At 51.9% G+C, this 14,832-nt stretch overlaps 2 protein-coding genes across 2 annotated transcripts; both read right to left on the bottom strand.

The window, feature by feature from the left end:
- Positions 1 to 2,973: 2,973 nt before the first annotated feature.
- LOC104837085 lies at positions 2,974 to 4,432 on the bottom strand. The gene is made up of 2 exons (XM_010575960.1): positions 4,190 to 4,432; positions 2,974 to 4,114 (listed from the first exon to the last, which is right to left on the bottom strand). The coding sequence occupies exons 1-2, from the start codon at positions 4,316 to 4,318 to the stop codon at positions 3,599 to 3,601; spliced, it is 645 nt and encodes a 214-aa protein (XP_010574262.1). The 5' UTR covers positions 4,319 to 4,432; the 3' UTR covers positions 2,974 to 3,598.
- Positions 4,433 to 4,438: 6 nt separating this feature from the next.
- MEAF6 (MYST/Esa1-associated factor 6) lies at positions 4,439 to 14,830 on the bottom strand (the record flags this gene model as incomplete). Its single annotated transcript, XM_010576301.1, has 6 exons — positions 4,439 to 8,538; positions 9,026 to 9,059; positions 13,111 to 13,303; positions 13,978 to 14,023; positions 14,484 to 14,571; positions 14,655 to 14,830. Coding segments are annotated over 6 exons (546 nt in total), but the record flags the coding sequence as incomplete, so codon positions are not given.
- Positions 14,831 to 14,832: the final 2 nt, after the last annotated feature.

Here is a 14,832-nt window from a genome sequence, read left to right as displayed (position 1 = left end):
GTACGGGCTGTGGGAAAGGGGCTGCTGTGTAATAGAAGCACATACACGTGTGGGGTTACATGGGGGCTGTGGCGATACCACCTGTCTGGGGCAGGCCACCTTACAAGCAAGCAGGTTCAGCATCAAATCTCTGTTTTCACCCACCTCTGAGGCTGCAGGGCTGTTTCTCTCCCTGCAGGTAGGGAGAGGTGTCCTGACCGCAGCAGCAGCTTCGCACTGCATATTTGAGGCAGTTTGGGGTACAGTCTTGCTGTAAGACAGAAATGCAGAAAGTGAGTAACTGCACAGACTAAACATTGCACCGAAGTGGACAGAAAGGTGCAACAGCTAGAGAGGGTCTGGGTCCTACCAGAGGGCAGGAAAGCAGGCAGGGGCAGGGAGGCTGGTGGTGTGCTGGGGATGGTGGAGTGCTGCCTGTGCAGGTACCTGTCAGTGCTCACCCTCCAGCCACGCATTTTTCAGTTCACCTGTCACCAGCCTTCCTCAGTGCCTTGGGGTTTAGGCCCTGAATGCCCCTGCATTCCCTCAGGCCAGGGTTTGCCCGTGGAAAGTCTTCCCTTAAGGAGTTGCACGAGGGCAGCAGAAGTGCTTTCTTGCTGTCTCAGCTTCCCCTTGAGCAGGTGGCCCCGAGCAAAGCTAAACCCCTTGCTGCAGCGACTGGGGGGAGCGGCAGCCAGCTCAGCCCTCCTGGCACAGCCACAGGCCAGGAGTGAGAAGCAGCCCCAAACTTCCCCGTGGCTCGCAGTGCCTCCCCCGCGCCCCTGAAGGCCTGCGTTGCACAAATGTTTTGGAGTAACTACAGCGTCTGGTTGAGCAATAGGTCAGGAGGATTTGCATGGCGTGTTGGCCCAGGGGAAAGGTTTCCTCAGCCTGCGGGGCAGCTGTTGCCTCACACAGAGGCAGCGTGGTGAGAGTGCTGCAGCGGGGGCTGCCCACCCACGGGGGGCTGCGCCAGTGGGGAGGAATTGCTGGTGAACGTAGCTAATGCTGCTTTATTTCACCCTCCACCTCCTAAACCCTGTCCAGGGCAGAGTGGCTGAGCTGCTGTCAGGGGATTTCCAGCACAGCCCTGTGGATTGCTTCAGGAGAGCTGAGCTGTGGCTGCAGCAGGGCCAGGACTGTGTCACATCGCTGCAAAGCTGCTGCCTGGCATCACTGGTGCTCCTGAGGTCTCTGCGTGGATGCTGCTGTGATTCTGCAGGAGAGGGGATGGTCAGTTTGGAGCTGGGGTTTTGCTGCAGCAGGGACCCAGGAGTGGCTCATTTGCAGGACCTGATTTAATTTGGTATTTCTATGAAGCGTGGGGCTGTCCCACCTCAAACACCGTGCAGGAGCCAGGTTGGTGCAGGATGAGTCAGGCTGCTGTTATTTGCATTGCATCGGTTCCCTGATGTGGGGTGTTGCATGGGCATGTTGGGAGGAACGATCCCTGCTCACTGTAGGAGCCTGTCCCCAGTCCCTGCACCTGGCCAGCCCTGTGGGGTGGGCGCAGAGGCTGCAGTGGGGGCTGTGGAGATGGTTTCCATGTGCTCTCCAGGGCTCTGGGGATGGCAGCCGGCCGAGGGTCATGGCAGCCATTCCACAGTGTTGTGGGGTTAATTCACAAGCAGCATCAGACAAGTCTACCTGGTGCTGGCAACAAAATCAGAATGAAAGTTAAAAAAAAAAAAAGCCTTAGGCCTGGAGGCCAGTTCTCAGGGCTGCAGGACTGTGAAGAGCAGGGTCACTAGCAGACCCTCAGCTGTGTGCCATGGGGGGCTCTTTGCACTTGCCCCAAGTGAAAACGAGCACCAGCTGGAGAGGAGACAGGAGAAACTGGAGTTTCCTCTGGCCTGTCCCAGAGGAAGACGCCTGCCTGTGTGGTGGATCGAGACATCTGCCCTGCTTGGGGAGCAGGGAGTCAGTCCTGGGCACGGATTTGTTCAGAGCTTTGTTCCCTGCCTAATGCACAGGCCAAGTCTTGGTGTAGGTGTGCGGTGGCATCGCCGGGCTCCCGGAGAGCTGTGCCTGTGGGTCTCGCAGGCAGTGACGGCAGGAGCCTTCTGCTGCCTGTGCCAGAGGGCAGATGCCCCTGAATTAGTGGCTGCCTTCTCTCAGGGGCAGCCGTAGCCTTTGCCATAAGCCGGTTGCCAGCGAGTCCTTCGTCCCCCTTTACCTGGCGGTTGCGGGGTCACTGCTGCCCAGGTGTAGGCAGCTGACGGTGGCAGACAGCGCAGTGCCAGGGCCCGCAGGGAAGGGCTGCGCACACAGGGCTGGCGAGACGTGTTTTAAGCAGTGGGAACAGCGATGAAAAGCGTTTGCCCATCTCTGGGCAAGGAGCGGCTGGTTTGCATAGCCTTCTCGCAAGGCAGGATTATCTCCCAGGCGGGAAGTGCTGCTGCCACACGCTCCCTTCAGCAGCACAGCTCACGTTTGCAATGCACACTTCCCTGACTGAATCACCGCTGCGGTACACACTGTTCCGTGCCCCAGCTGCCATGGGGTGGGGACTGGTCCCCAGTCTGCTTCAGCAAGAGCTCGTCTTCACACCCTCTCCCCAAAGAGCTCCAGGACTGGGGTCTTTGCAGAGCAGCGGTGGTGCAGCCCGTGCAGCGGAAAGACCAAGCGCACACAACCAAGTGGAAAGTGGCCGCCTGTATTCTACAGCAGCAGAGCAGTGGCTGGCAGTGGTGGGGGGAGCCCGTGGCAGGGTGGGAGCCAGCATGCAGCCCCCTGAGGCTGGACCAGGGCTTGGGCACAGGGTGGACCTTCACCCGCAGGTCTTGCACGGGAGCCCAAGGCTGATCCTGTCACATGTGGAGGTCCTGTGGCCCTGCTGGGTCTGTGCTCCTGGGGGTGGGAGGTTCAGTGCCCTCCTCCAGCCCCGCCCCCCAGCTGCTTCTTCTGCCTTTGCTGGTCTGGGGGCTGACAGACCCAACACAGCGCTTTTGAGGGGGGGCAGAGGCATGTTTGCTCAGATGTGCCCCATGCAGCTCGGAGCCTGCTCCACTCAGGGCTGGCACTCCTGCAGCACAGCATCCCTGGCTGAGCCATTCTCTGGGGACGAGGGCCCCTCGGCCCCCCCAGGAGAGAGGGTTCCCCCTCCCCACCGCTGAGAGCTGCCACAAGGAGCCGGCCGAGAGTTGCAACGCGTGTGGAGCAGCTGACAGAGGGGCTCAACTGGCCAAGGAGGAAGTAAACGGGGCAGCGCTTGAGTTTTGCAATCCATCCGTGGCCATGGCGTCACCAGCTCGTGCAAGGTGACGGAGCTGGCGGTGACCTTACTCCTCGTTCCTGGAAGCTCCCAACAAGTTGCAGCAGGTCAGGAAGATGCTCCTTGCTGGACTCCACCAGAGACAACCTGCCCAGGGCACAGTCAGTCCCAGGGGTGGCCCCGGGCAAGGGGTGACTGTGACCTGCCCTGGGCAGCCCAGGAGACAGCGGCTTGCCCTGAGCTGCCTCCCGGCTGGTTCCTGCTTCTGGGAACTGGCTGCAGTTCTGCTGAACGGGCAGGGCTGGGCAGGATGGGGCAGGACGGGGCAGGGCCTGGCTGGCACTGAAGGATGATGGAGGCACATACAAGGACATGGGAACACAACCAGGACTGTGCCGTCCTGGCCTATGTCCTGCAGTGCCTGGGCAGGGAGGGACATGTGGCTCCTTCCCGTCTCACCAACACCCCGCTTACACCTTCTGCTTGTCGTGGAGCTGCTGGCCCCAAAAGACTGCCTGGGCATGGGGCTGGCTGCCAGCGTGGCTCCATCCACCGGTGTCCTTTAACAGAGCAAAAGGGCGAGAGGCGAAGCGATGGCCGGAGCTCTGCTGAGTGCAGGAGCACCCAGCCGGGCTCCTGCTGGCAACTGGTACAGAGGCCTGGGAGCCTTCCCTGGCACCCTGTCCTCCCAGGTACCTCCCAGTGCTCCCTATTGGCAGACCTCAACATGTTGCCCCATCCCCAGCTCTGGCTGCAGGTGGCAGGTCCCCCCTCCCTGACCACTGGCTCTCCATCCCCCCCGTGTCCCCAGCTGCTACCTGCCAGGCTCTCTCCCTCACTCCCACTGGCACTTTGGTCCTCCGCTTCCCCCAGCAGCTCAGGGCTGTCACCGCTGTCCCACCGCCGCGGGCGCTCCTGCAACTGGGACGGGGCATGAGGGTCCAGTGTACTGGAGGGGACTGGGGGGGGGTCCTTGGGGCCCTATGGGGGACTCACCCGCTGGCGCAGGCCTTGCTGTTCCTGCAGCAGCTCCAGGAACCGGCTGCTCCACAACAGCTTCTCGGCGCCCAGCTCGGTGCAGAGGAAGCGGACGTCGGCCTCCAGCGCCTCTAACCTCTCCAGCATGGCCTCGCTGGCGTCACCGCACCGCTGCCGCTCTGCCACTGCCCTGGCACCACAGCTCAGCTCCCGCCAGCGCCCTGCGACACCCACCCCAATCGGCCTCCGCACCAAGGGACACCCCCCCGCCGTGCCGGGGACCTACCTGCCTGCCCAGGCTCCAGCGCAGAAGTGGAACCCCCGTCCTCCTCCTCCTCCTCGCTCCCCTGGCTGCCACTTTCCAGATTCGACCGCAGCACCATGCCAAGCTGAAAGCCGCCATGGACAGCAGGGACTGACATATCCACGGGCAGCCGAGCCCGGCTGGCCGCTGGCACCGACGCTGACCAGGGAACCCTGCCATGCTGTGACCTGGGGTCCTACAGCCCCTCTGGTGCCACAGGGCCGCCCAACAGACCGTGTCACCGGGCTCAGCCGTGTCCTGGGGGAGTCAGAAATCTCCGCAGCCCCTGTGGCGTGGGGGCACGTTGGGGGAGTGAGTTAGTTACCTCCTCGGTGACCTGGAAGGCGCCGTCCCAGCAGCTCTTGTAGCAGAACAGCAGGTACTGGGGGAGAGGACGGCAGCCGCGTGGTGAGAGCAGCAGGCTCAAACCTGCCCCAGGGAGGGCAGAGCCCGGAGCAACATCCCCACATCCCCAGTGCTCTCGGAGGGCAGAACCATACAGTGCCTCAAGCCAACTCCCAAGGATGAGGGTCCCAATCCTCCAGCCATGCTGTCGGACGGCGTGGTGACCTCCTCCCCCATCTGCCCCCGCCGCACCGAACCACAGCCCCCGGCACCACAGGTACAGAGCGGTACACCCCTCCGGCAGACCCTTGACCCCACGCCCCGGCACCTGGTTCTGGGCACGCGCCACGTTTAGAGCCGACACAAGTGCTTGAAGGCCCTTGGGGAAGGGACCCCCACCCCCCCGTGGTACCCACCCACACCAGCCTCCAGAGCCACCACAGCCCCCAGAGCACTGTCCCGGAGAGCGAGAGGAGCCACCGGCACCCGGCGCGCAGGAGCTGCCTCCACCTCGGCACCAGCGGGCCACGCTGCCTGCCCATGGGGACCCTGCAGACCAGGAGACGGAGAGGTGATGTGCCCACAGCCCTGGGAGCCACCGGCTTGCTCACGTGCCACGCTCCGCATGCTGGAGGGACGCGTGGCAGCCGCGGGGTGCACCAGCACACGCTGGTGTCCAGCCTGGCTCGCTGAGTGCCAGGCTAGCAAAAGGGAGGGCGAGCATTCACAGGGCCAGACCCCAGCAGGTAGGACATGAGTTCAGCAGGGACGCCTGCTCCCCCCGGGCTGTGCCCCCTTACCCGGCGATGCACCATGCGCGGACCCCTCCTGGACCTGGCTGGGGCAGCTGCTGCCCCTCCTGCGTGGTGTCAGCTCTCAGCTGCTGCTCACCGCTTGCTTGGGCTCGATAAAATCCTGCCTAATCCTCTTGGTGACGAGGCTGCGCAGGGGATTAGTGTTTCTCCTGCTCTACCTTTGGTGGCCATAAGGACGGTTGCTGCTGTGCCACCCCTCGTTTGCTCTGCTCAGGATTCATCTTCTACAAGCAAAGGACTTGCAATTTATTTTTAACTACTACTTCTAGCTTTCATTAGCATTCAGGTAAAAGCCCATGCAGTGCACTCTGACTCCTGTGTCCCAGGCCAGGCTATCTGGGGATCTTTAGTCACTCAGGCCATTTAGGAATTAAAACAGAAGTCTTCAGAAATAAAATAGAAGTTTTAGGCACAACTGCCAGAGTCAGACTCCAGCATCCATCTCATGACACTCTTGTAGGAGATGGTGCTTATGTTCCCAAAGTGATCAGAGACCGCCACACACCATCCTCCCCCCCGCCCCACAGTAACACCGTGGGGAAGCTGCTGCTGCAGAGCTTCAGCCATTAGTGCTTGTTCTGGGACAAGCTGGGGCAGACCGCACAGAGCCCCACGGCCTCTTAATCTCACCTGTCTCGTGGCAGCCAAAGGGCTACTGCCCATCAGCAGGACCTGGGAGGGAAGAGCTGCATATCAGCAGAACAGGGTGCCTTCAACTGTGAACCAAGCGTTTGCCATTTAGCTTTCTGCCCTGATCAGTGTGCTGGCTCCCCAGGGCTGCTGCCATCAGACACTGTCCTCATCAGAACAGGCTGTCCCCTTCCTTTAGTGACAAACACTGCCGGAGGCAGGAAAGGTTGCGTTTTCCCCTTGTCCCTGCAGCACCCCTAATGCCTATCACAGGGAAAGTGGAGCTGATTGATTGACACTTCACCACAAAAAACTCCTGTACACACAGGCCTCCAAGCCAAGCTACAGGAGCCCTTTGCTGTTTCTCTGCAGGTAAATGTTCTGGTCTAAAAGGTACAGCAGCTTTCCTTGAGGTCAAAGAGGTGCAGCAAAGATTTTTTACTCTCTGAAGTTCAGCGCTCTTGCAATCCTTGCTTTGGAAGTAGTGGGAGAAAAACTGCTTTTGTACCAAGGCCAAGTAATCAAAAACCATCAGCTATGACTTCTTTTCTCCAGAACTATGGAAAAGCAAGGCCTTTCAGGAATTTATGCTGTTTCCTAGATCTTCCACCCCCCTGTATTTAACCTCTGTAACTTAAAACACAAAAAAGTAGGACAGCTTTGCTGCTCTCCCGTTAAGCCATTACATCCTGACACCCCCCTGCAGATAAGCAGCCATCGGCCCCTGACAGCAGAGTGCCAGCTGCTCACTCTACTGTGGGATAAGCCAGCTCCCACCGTGAACAAATACAGAGCTGCCTTGATCCCTGAACCAGACAACAGAACAAGGGAGAACTTTGCCCTACACATTTGCCTTCACTCTTCGGTACCGCTCTGCACTGACTGTGTTGCCTGGAGGGAGCTGAAAAAGACCCAAGACACCAGGAAAGCAGAGGTGTAGCAGAACGGAATGAACACTCAGCTGTAACAAGTGCACATGCACGCACTGGGGGGGCCGTCAGGTGAGCGATACAGCTTTTCCCACAGCACTCATTAAGCAGACACAAATACATTACAGCACCAGTAACAAAACCTATTTGCCACCTTGAGAAAAGCAAAGCTTATTTCAACATCAGCACTGATATCTTGACCCGGCTACTGTGAAAAGCACCTAACACTCATCCCTCTGTGTACTCTACCAGTGGCAATCCAGACTGCTCATTTCTTATCTGCGGGCATTCTGCCAGTATCAGCAAGAACTGACTTACATCCAAGTCCTACCTTGAAGCGGGATTAGTTGGAACACAGCTGGAGATTAGTGCCTGGCAATCCTTTCAAGTAGTCAATGTTATGTCTACCAGAGGAAAGAAAGCACAAGGATGGTCACGAGACAAGGAAAAGCTACTATGCAGAAGTGGAAGAATTCCAGCAAAGTCCTCAATAAAGCAGATGGAGAATAAAAAAACACTAGGAGTCAAATTTTGGACTGCACAAAACATGAGAAGAGAGACAAACATGTAATTTTATTGTTTATGTACAAATGACAGAAGTTTGTATTAAAAAGAGAATCCACCCAACCTCAAAGACAGTAAAGAGCAAGATGGCTTTGGAGCTCCAGCCTTCCCTGCATCTAAAAGCACTGTGTAAATTTCAGGGGATGGTGTTTAAAATTAAAGTTAGAGAAAAGGGTTAACCACCTTCTTCTCTGCTTGAGTAAGAATCAAAATAAGCTGTTCCACAAAATGAAGAACTTTCCGCTCTACATGGATTAAAACAAAGAAACCCAAAGGCAATTTGTTAACTATACACTTTGGTTTAAAAACAAAAACAAAACCAACAAAAAACCAAAGCAAAACCAAAACTACAATGCTAATTATCAGCAATAAAAGTAATCTAAGTCTTACAACATAGGTGGGACATACTGAATCATACCCTAGGTCCAGTGGAAAAAGAAATACCTCTCCATGGGTTTGCAGATGACAGGGGTGGTGGCAGCAAGATCAGCCAATTTTGGGAAGTTCCTGACTGAGGTGGAAGCACAGAACAGTCAGGAACTCAGGACTACTACTACTATTACACCTTAGTCTTCCTGCAACTCAGGTGATGTAAAAATGATGCAAGTACATGGTCCAAGATTTTCTCCCATCTAAGTTCTTTAGAGTGAGCCACTCCCATCTGCAGACACTTGGCCAGAGAGCTGCCATCGTGCTCATTCAGTCGACTGGCATTTTTCTCAGCGGGGATTCACGTAGACCTAAATCCCGGAAGCATCACCACTGATGAGTCTAGTAGTCCTGCAGAGAAAGAAAAGGACAGGCACATTAAGACCCTCCTACCTTCAATACTGCTTGCAGAGCTGGGATTCTCAGTCTTCTCTCATTTCTACATACCATTAGTTGCAGGCAAAACAGAAAAGAGATTTTTTTTCTTGTAGCTAAACATTCAAAAGAAAGGATCCTTCAAAACCTTAGTTCAAGAACACATCAACCAAAACCAGATGCTTTTAATGTTCTGGATCATGACAAGATAATAGAACGCAAAACAGGTTTTTCCATAAAAAGTGGACAAGACTTAACCGTGACCTAGCTTCATAACAAACCTACCTGGGCTTATTTACTGTTAAATCCACAAGACAATGCTTATTTCATACCATGATATTCCTCAACCATGAAAATAAGATCTTAAATTACAGCAGAGGGAGGCTTTTTAAGATTAGGAGTCAGTCAGCCACTCAAGTCTACAGATGAGCAATGAAAACAATGACAGAGCACTGATACTTACGGCTCTTGGCTTTTTGTTTAACTTGAGATCAATCCTGTGGTTGGAAAGATAAGAGAAATGTCCATTTCAATACATTAAACCAACACTAGAGTTCAAAGAACCAGCTACTGCATATGGCACAGGCTACAACAAAGACTATTTGGTTAATTCAATCCACATTCTCAATTCGGCTGAGCCAAATCACTGTCCCAATATTACTGGACAAGAGAGCAGCAAAGAGACGGAGAGTGGATTCTTTATTATTTGGTAAAATGCATATTCCGTCCACTCAAAAAAAGAGTTAATAAAGATTCATAATAAAAATCACAGGGAAGTTATGCAGCATAAAGAAATAAGGTTAAATATGCATGCTCTATGTTAATTTGTTAGATGTGTAACTATGCCACAGGTAATTATTCAGACATAGTGGTAATGGTTATTTAGTTGGAATAGAGATAGGAGTTTAAGATGACAGGGATTATATGAGTCAAAGGTACTGGTTTATTACATTTTTCCAGAAGGAAATATCCAAGTCTACACTAATCTCCTTAAGAAGCAAAGCCAGAAGAATCAGTTTTGAAACTATGTTTTTAAGTTAAAAAGTTTATCTATTTAAAAATGAAATAGAAAGGTAAAGAAGAGTGAAGTTAATTTAATTTTGCTGAAGTTATTAAATAAAATGTTACCTCCATCACGCTTTTCTGTTTTTAAAAAAAACTTCCCAGCCTAACCTAATATACATACCTACAATTAAACAGATAAACTATGGGTTAGAAAGGTCTCAAAAGGCACATTGGTGTCTACACACTAACAACACAGCACAAGTACTAATTCAAGTCAAACTTACTCAAAGTCATAATCAAACATGCCAGACGGGCTGAGGGGCAGCATTTGAAAGGAAGAAAGCAATAGAAATTAATATACTAATGAATTAAATAAATTAGTTGATTAGCCACCCTAGCGAGATTACTAAAAAATAAAATAAAATAAAATAAATAATAAAGCCAGTGTTCAAATGCCATAAAGTTCTTAAGATATCTTAACCAGAATTGGGCACAAAAAGCACTCCAGATTTGGCAATCCAGAGTCCCCCTCCCCAGTGGGATTTCCGGGAAAAAGAGGTGTTAGAACAGAGGCAGACTGGTTTTATGGAGGGAATTTTAGGTGCTGAAAAAGGAAGCTATCAGATAGGTGAGAGTGCACACTAGCTCATAGGCAGAGAGAAAAACTGATTTGCTTGCAAAAACAAACGAGCGGGTGGTCAGAAAGCAGTGGCTTTGTCTAGATTATTACGGCAAAGCAAAGCTTGTTCAGGCAGAGGTGGAGACGACACAGAACTAAGTGGCCAACTTCGCATTCGAATATTCTCATAATGTACACACATACACACATCCTCTTGCACTCGCTTCCTTTAGAGAGCTAAAAAGAGAACATGGTCACTTGGCCAAAGCTAATTACAGTTTGGTGACATTCCCACCCCTCGTCTCAGCATTCACACAGATACCACAGCACTGTCTCTAGAAACACTTCTGCCCCAAAGCTAACAACTGTATTGGTGGGAAAAGACTTATCATCAAATCAGCTGTAACTTAGTAGCTTTTCAGCACTGAATTTCTAAGAGGAAACAGTCTTGTTTTCTTCTGAAATACTTTTTAGCCATGAACTTGCTGAGCGCACAGAAAAGAATCATCTTGGCCTTCCTGTGGTCTCTGAGGGTACAGAGGATGACTACAATAAAGACACTGTAACTTCCATCTGATTCCCTGATTTTAACTGTTCAAAGTTAAACTGCCTATTCATGCCAGTTCTGCCCAGCCTGAATCCAACTTTCCACACTGCTCTCGGTGGCGTACAAAGTAGAAAAGCCAGTGGAGTCAGTACAGCTTCAGGGTGCCTGTTCCCAGCACCTCCCAGTTCTTCATGAACAGGTGAGCAGAACTCAAACGTATGCCGGCAAAGGGAAGAGCTTCTGAATCAAAAGAAGTGCCAATGTTTCTTTTTGTTCTTCTCTTTTTCATTCCATGACACTCAAGAAACAGATGTGCAGGTCTCTTCTGAAAGAGCAGTCTGGGCTGCAATGCATTTTAAAGCACTTCGCTATACCTTCAGTAGACTGGGACTGTTTTGTTGTTGGGTTTTGGTTGCTTGGTTTTTTTAACCTAGATATACTTAAAAATTGTTTGGTCTTTTCTGCCAAAATTTAGGAGATAGTAACGGCAATCACAATTTTAACAGAGTTTTTATTACAGACAAACTTAATTATCTTCTTCTTCTTTTAATTATCTATCTGGCCATGCTAAGCATTATGAAGTAGTCAATTACTAACTTACTAAGCCTTTCCATAATGTAATGTGTCTGACATATCTCTTAGGATGATAAGAATTGCCATACCAGATCAGACCAGGGCTCCTCATCTCCAACATTCTGTCCCCAACAGTAGCCAGCATCAGCTGCTTCAGTGGAAGGAATGTAGAAGAAACCCCAATGCAACACAACCTGTCAGTAGGGCAGTTTCTTCTAACTCCTGTCACTAAAGTTTGGGTTATGTAATGGAGCAAAAGAATTTATATTATTTACAGCACTTGTATTGCACCCCACTGCATCGGCAGTGGATTGGTTTGCTGTCCATGTAAGTAAGCGCTTAGTAGAACATTTTATAATTTGTCTGAAATAGCAATTTTCTTAAGCTGTACTTCAGTTTTACAGATTGTTCCTCTGAACTTGTTTACAGATGTAGTTTCTCGTGTTATTCCTGAACTTCTTTCCAATTGTCTACAGGCAAAAAAAAAGGAGTTTTGAACTGCTTTGGATTCCCACCTTATGAGGACCCAAAGGGACATCCAGTACTTCAGGATGTTTGCCCAATTAAGACTGCTGTAGGAAGAAAATTCTGATCTAAGAAAGACACACTAATGACTCAAAACCTAGCGAAGAAGAAAAAGTTGTTAAACATTTTTCAAGCACTATACCTACCTCTGTACCTCCCAAACCAACCTTCCCCCAGTAATCTTTGTAAATTTTTACCACTTTTCTTTAAAACATTTCTCTCTTGTAATTGTATGGGAAGGTCCCTTAAAAAGGAAAGCCCATCCACACACAAAGCCAACAAGCTCAAAGTTAGCAAGAACACTTGATTTTTAAAAGCTCCTTTACTTCTAATAGTCTTTAGGCACCAGTTCCAGCAATCACTTCCAGAAAGGTGCAGTAAATGTCTCGTCTTTCCAAGTGCATGGATTTCCATGGATTTTTCCCCTTAGGGCCTGACTCCACAGCGCACTGTCATACTCTGTAGAAAGCCTTGGGCTAGCTCTGCTGAGGGGCTCCAAGACACAGTTAAGCAGCAGGTTATGTTGGCCCATGGAGAGCAGCACTGTAAGGCAGGGAGTTTATTTCAGATTTCCAAGTCGTCAGCCCACCATGCTGCATCACACCTTAGGGGCTTACCTTAAGGGGCAGAACTGGTCATCTAAATTCAACCACAAAGAGTTCAGGAAATCTTTGCTTCACAGGAATTTCAGGTCAGTTTAATAACAAACACTTTGAGGTTAACACGACAAATGCCATAATCAAAAGAGACTCAGTCTGGGACATGACAGCTGAAAGGGCTTGGAGTGGAAATCTTAGTGAAGGCACTGGGAGTGTCCACAACCCCCAAAACATTCCAATTTGCTTTTTCACCCTCCTTCTCCAAAGAAAGTACTGACACTCCTATCTTACTTGGATCTGCAGAAACCGAGAAGCAAGCACAGGAGGCCAGGACTGCAATCTTCCTCTACTGGAAGGAAGACAGCTTTATTCTCCTGGACAGATAGGAGAATTGAAAAAGCCTGGTCAAAAGCCTAGCTGTACCAGAGCTGGAGTTAGTACCCTGTGCTGCTTGTTCATCTTCTTCAGCATGCTTTCCCCTCCTTGATACAATGGGGGCAATGGGGTCCTGATGAATGCTACAAGATGCATACAACTGAAAACCAGAAAAATTACCAAAACAAATGACCTGAGCTGCTCATTACTCTAACAAGTTACTAGTTCCATTCACATAATAAGGTAAATTCAACAACAGCTAACCATTCAGAAGGCATGACAAGAAGGCTGCTGGTACCACTAACCTGTGTCGATTTTTGTTCTTCCGTTTTTTGTGGCTGCTGTGGTGGCTCCCCGAAGAAGTAGAGGAAGCAGCTTTCTGGGGTTTCACCCCCTGCACAGACCCATCCAGCTCTTCAGCATCCTCCTGGTTGGGCTCATTCTCCTGATTGTGAAAGTCTGGAGAAGTGTCACTTTCTGTGCCACTGCCTGGCTCCCCTAGAGCAGGACAAACACAGACGAGCACAGCGGTTACCACCCCACAGCTCACACCCCAGGCTGCCCTGGCAAAGCCCTGCGTGGAAGAAGCAGCCCCCAGCAACAGAACATGGGGCAGCAGAGACACGCTGAGCCTTACGGCACCAGGTGGTAAATAAGAGAACCTGAAAAATATTTCTGAAGGACAGCAGGCTACCTCCTCAGCAACTGAAGCACACTAGAATTGCATGAGATTTGGCATTGATTACAAAAACATTTTTAAAAATCCTGAATGTAAGCGGCTCCTCCTCACGTCACTTGCAAGTGACTGAGAGAGACACAAACAGAAACGCGTTGCTTCAGCTCTTCTAGCCTCTTTCTCCAAAGACGACCAAATCCATTTAAATAAGTTTTATGCACAATAAACCCTTGCTTGGCATAAAGGTTTGCTCAAGAAAGGAAGCTCAACTTTACTTCTGTTTCTCACGGTGCCACTTTGCTGACTTGTGCAGCTAGCGGGTGTGCTGGGAGCACTCAGGAGCCGGCCTTAGGGGAGCAGCTGCAGGTCCCTGGACGGGGAGCGCTGCGGGGGAGCAGCACGTACAGCACGGATCCAGACAACTGGAGACAGAGCTGAATGGTGGGGAGAAGTGTAGTTCTTTCCAAATTCTGAGAGAAATGAGAAAGTGACTTACGCTTCTCAATGAGCTGGTCCTGAACTCCAGCTAATGCACTGACCGCCTAGAAAACCGAAAGGGATGTTAATGAAAGCAGTAATTCACTTACCACTTTTCAAATGCTCAAAACTACAGAGATCGCCTCAGAAAGACGCGTCAGGCCTTTGCTTGAAAGAGCTTACGACCTAGCACCAGCACAGCACAGCAGAAGGGGGTTAGGAGCAAAAAGATAAAGACACGGATTGCAGTGACAGGCGTGTGGCACAGGTGGCTCTTGACTGCGGCTCCCTTTCGCCTCTCTGGGCGCTAGGAAAGGGGTTTCTGAAAGGGGCTGCGACGGGGGAGTGAAGATGCTCGGGTCAGGGGATATTGGGCAGGTACAGGAGCTTAAATGGAAAGCTGGTCCTGCAGCAGCCCGGGTGACCACCGAGGAGCAGCAAGGGGTGGGGAGCGGGACGGGGACACGGATGGGGACAGGGATGGGGACGTCTGCTCGGCCCCGCCGGGCCCGGCCCGGCACTCACCGCTGCCGAGGTGACCGAGGACTTGCTGAAGAGCCGCTCGGCCTCCTTGAACTTGCGGTTCCTCCGGTCGTTTTTGCTGTTGGAGTTCCTGAAACGGAGAGAAGCCACATCGCGGGGGCCCGGCCGGGCCGGGCCGGGCGGGCAGGGCCGGGCAGGGCCGCCGGGACTCACTTCTGGTTGGTGAGGTAGCGGTCCCAGCCGCGGATGATGTTCCCGTACATCTGCGTGTCCTCCAGGTAGCTGCCCTCGAAGGCGTAGATCTGCCGCTCCAGGTTGGCCAGCGTCTCCTGCCGGGCACAGCGCAGCGCATGGAGCGGGCCCGGCCCCGCGCCCGCCCCGCCGCCCAGGC

This window comes from Haliaeetus leucocephalus, unplaced genomic scaffold (genome assembly GCF_000737465.1).
Source record: "Haliaeetus leucocephalus isolate CR32 unplaced genomic scaffold, Haliaeetus_leucocephalus-4.0 Scaffold517, whole genome shotgun sequence".
Lineage (NCBI taxonomy): Eukaryota > Metazoa > Chordata > Aves > Accipitriformes > Accipitridae > Haliaeetus > Haliaeetus leucocephalus.
This window is presented reverse-complemented; position numbering and strand designations above follow the sequence as displayed.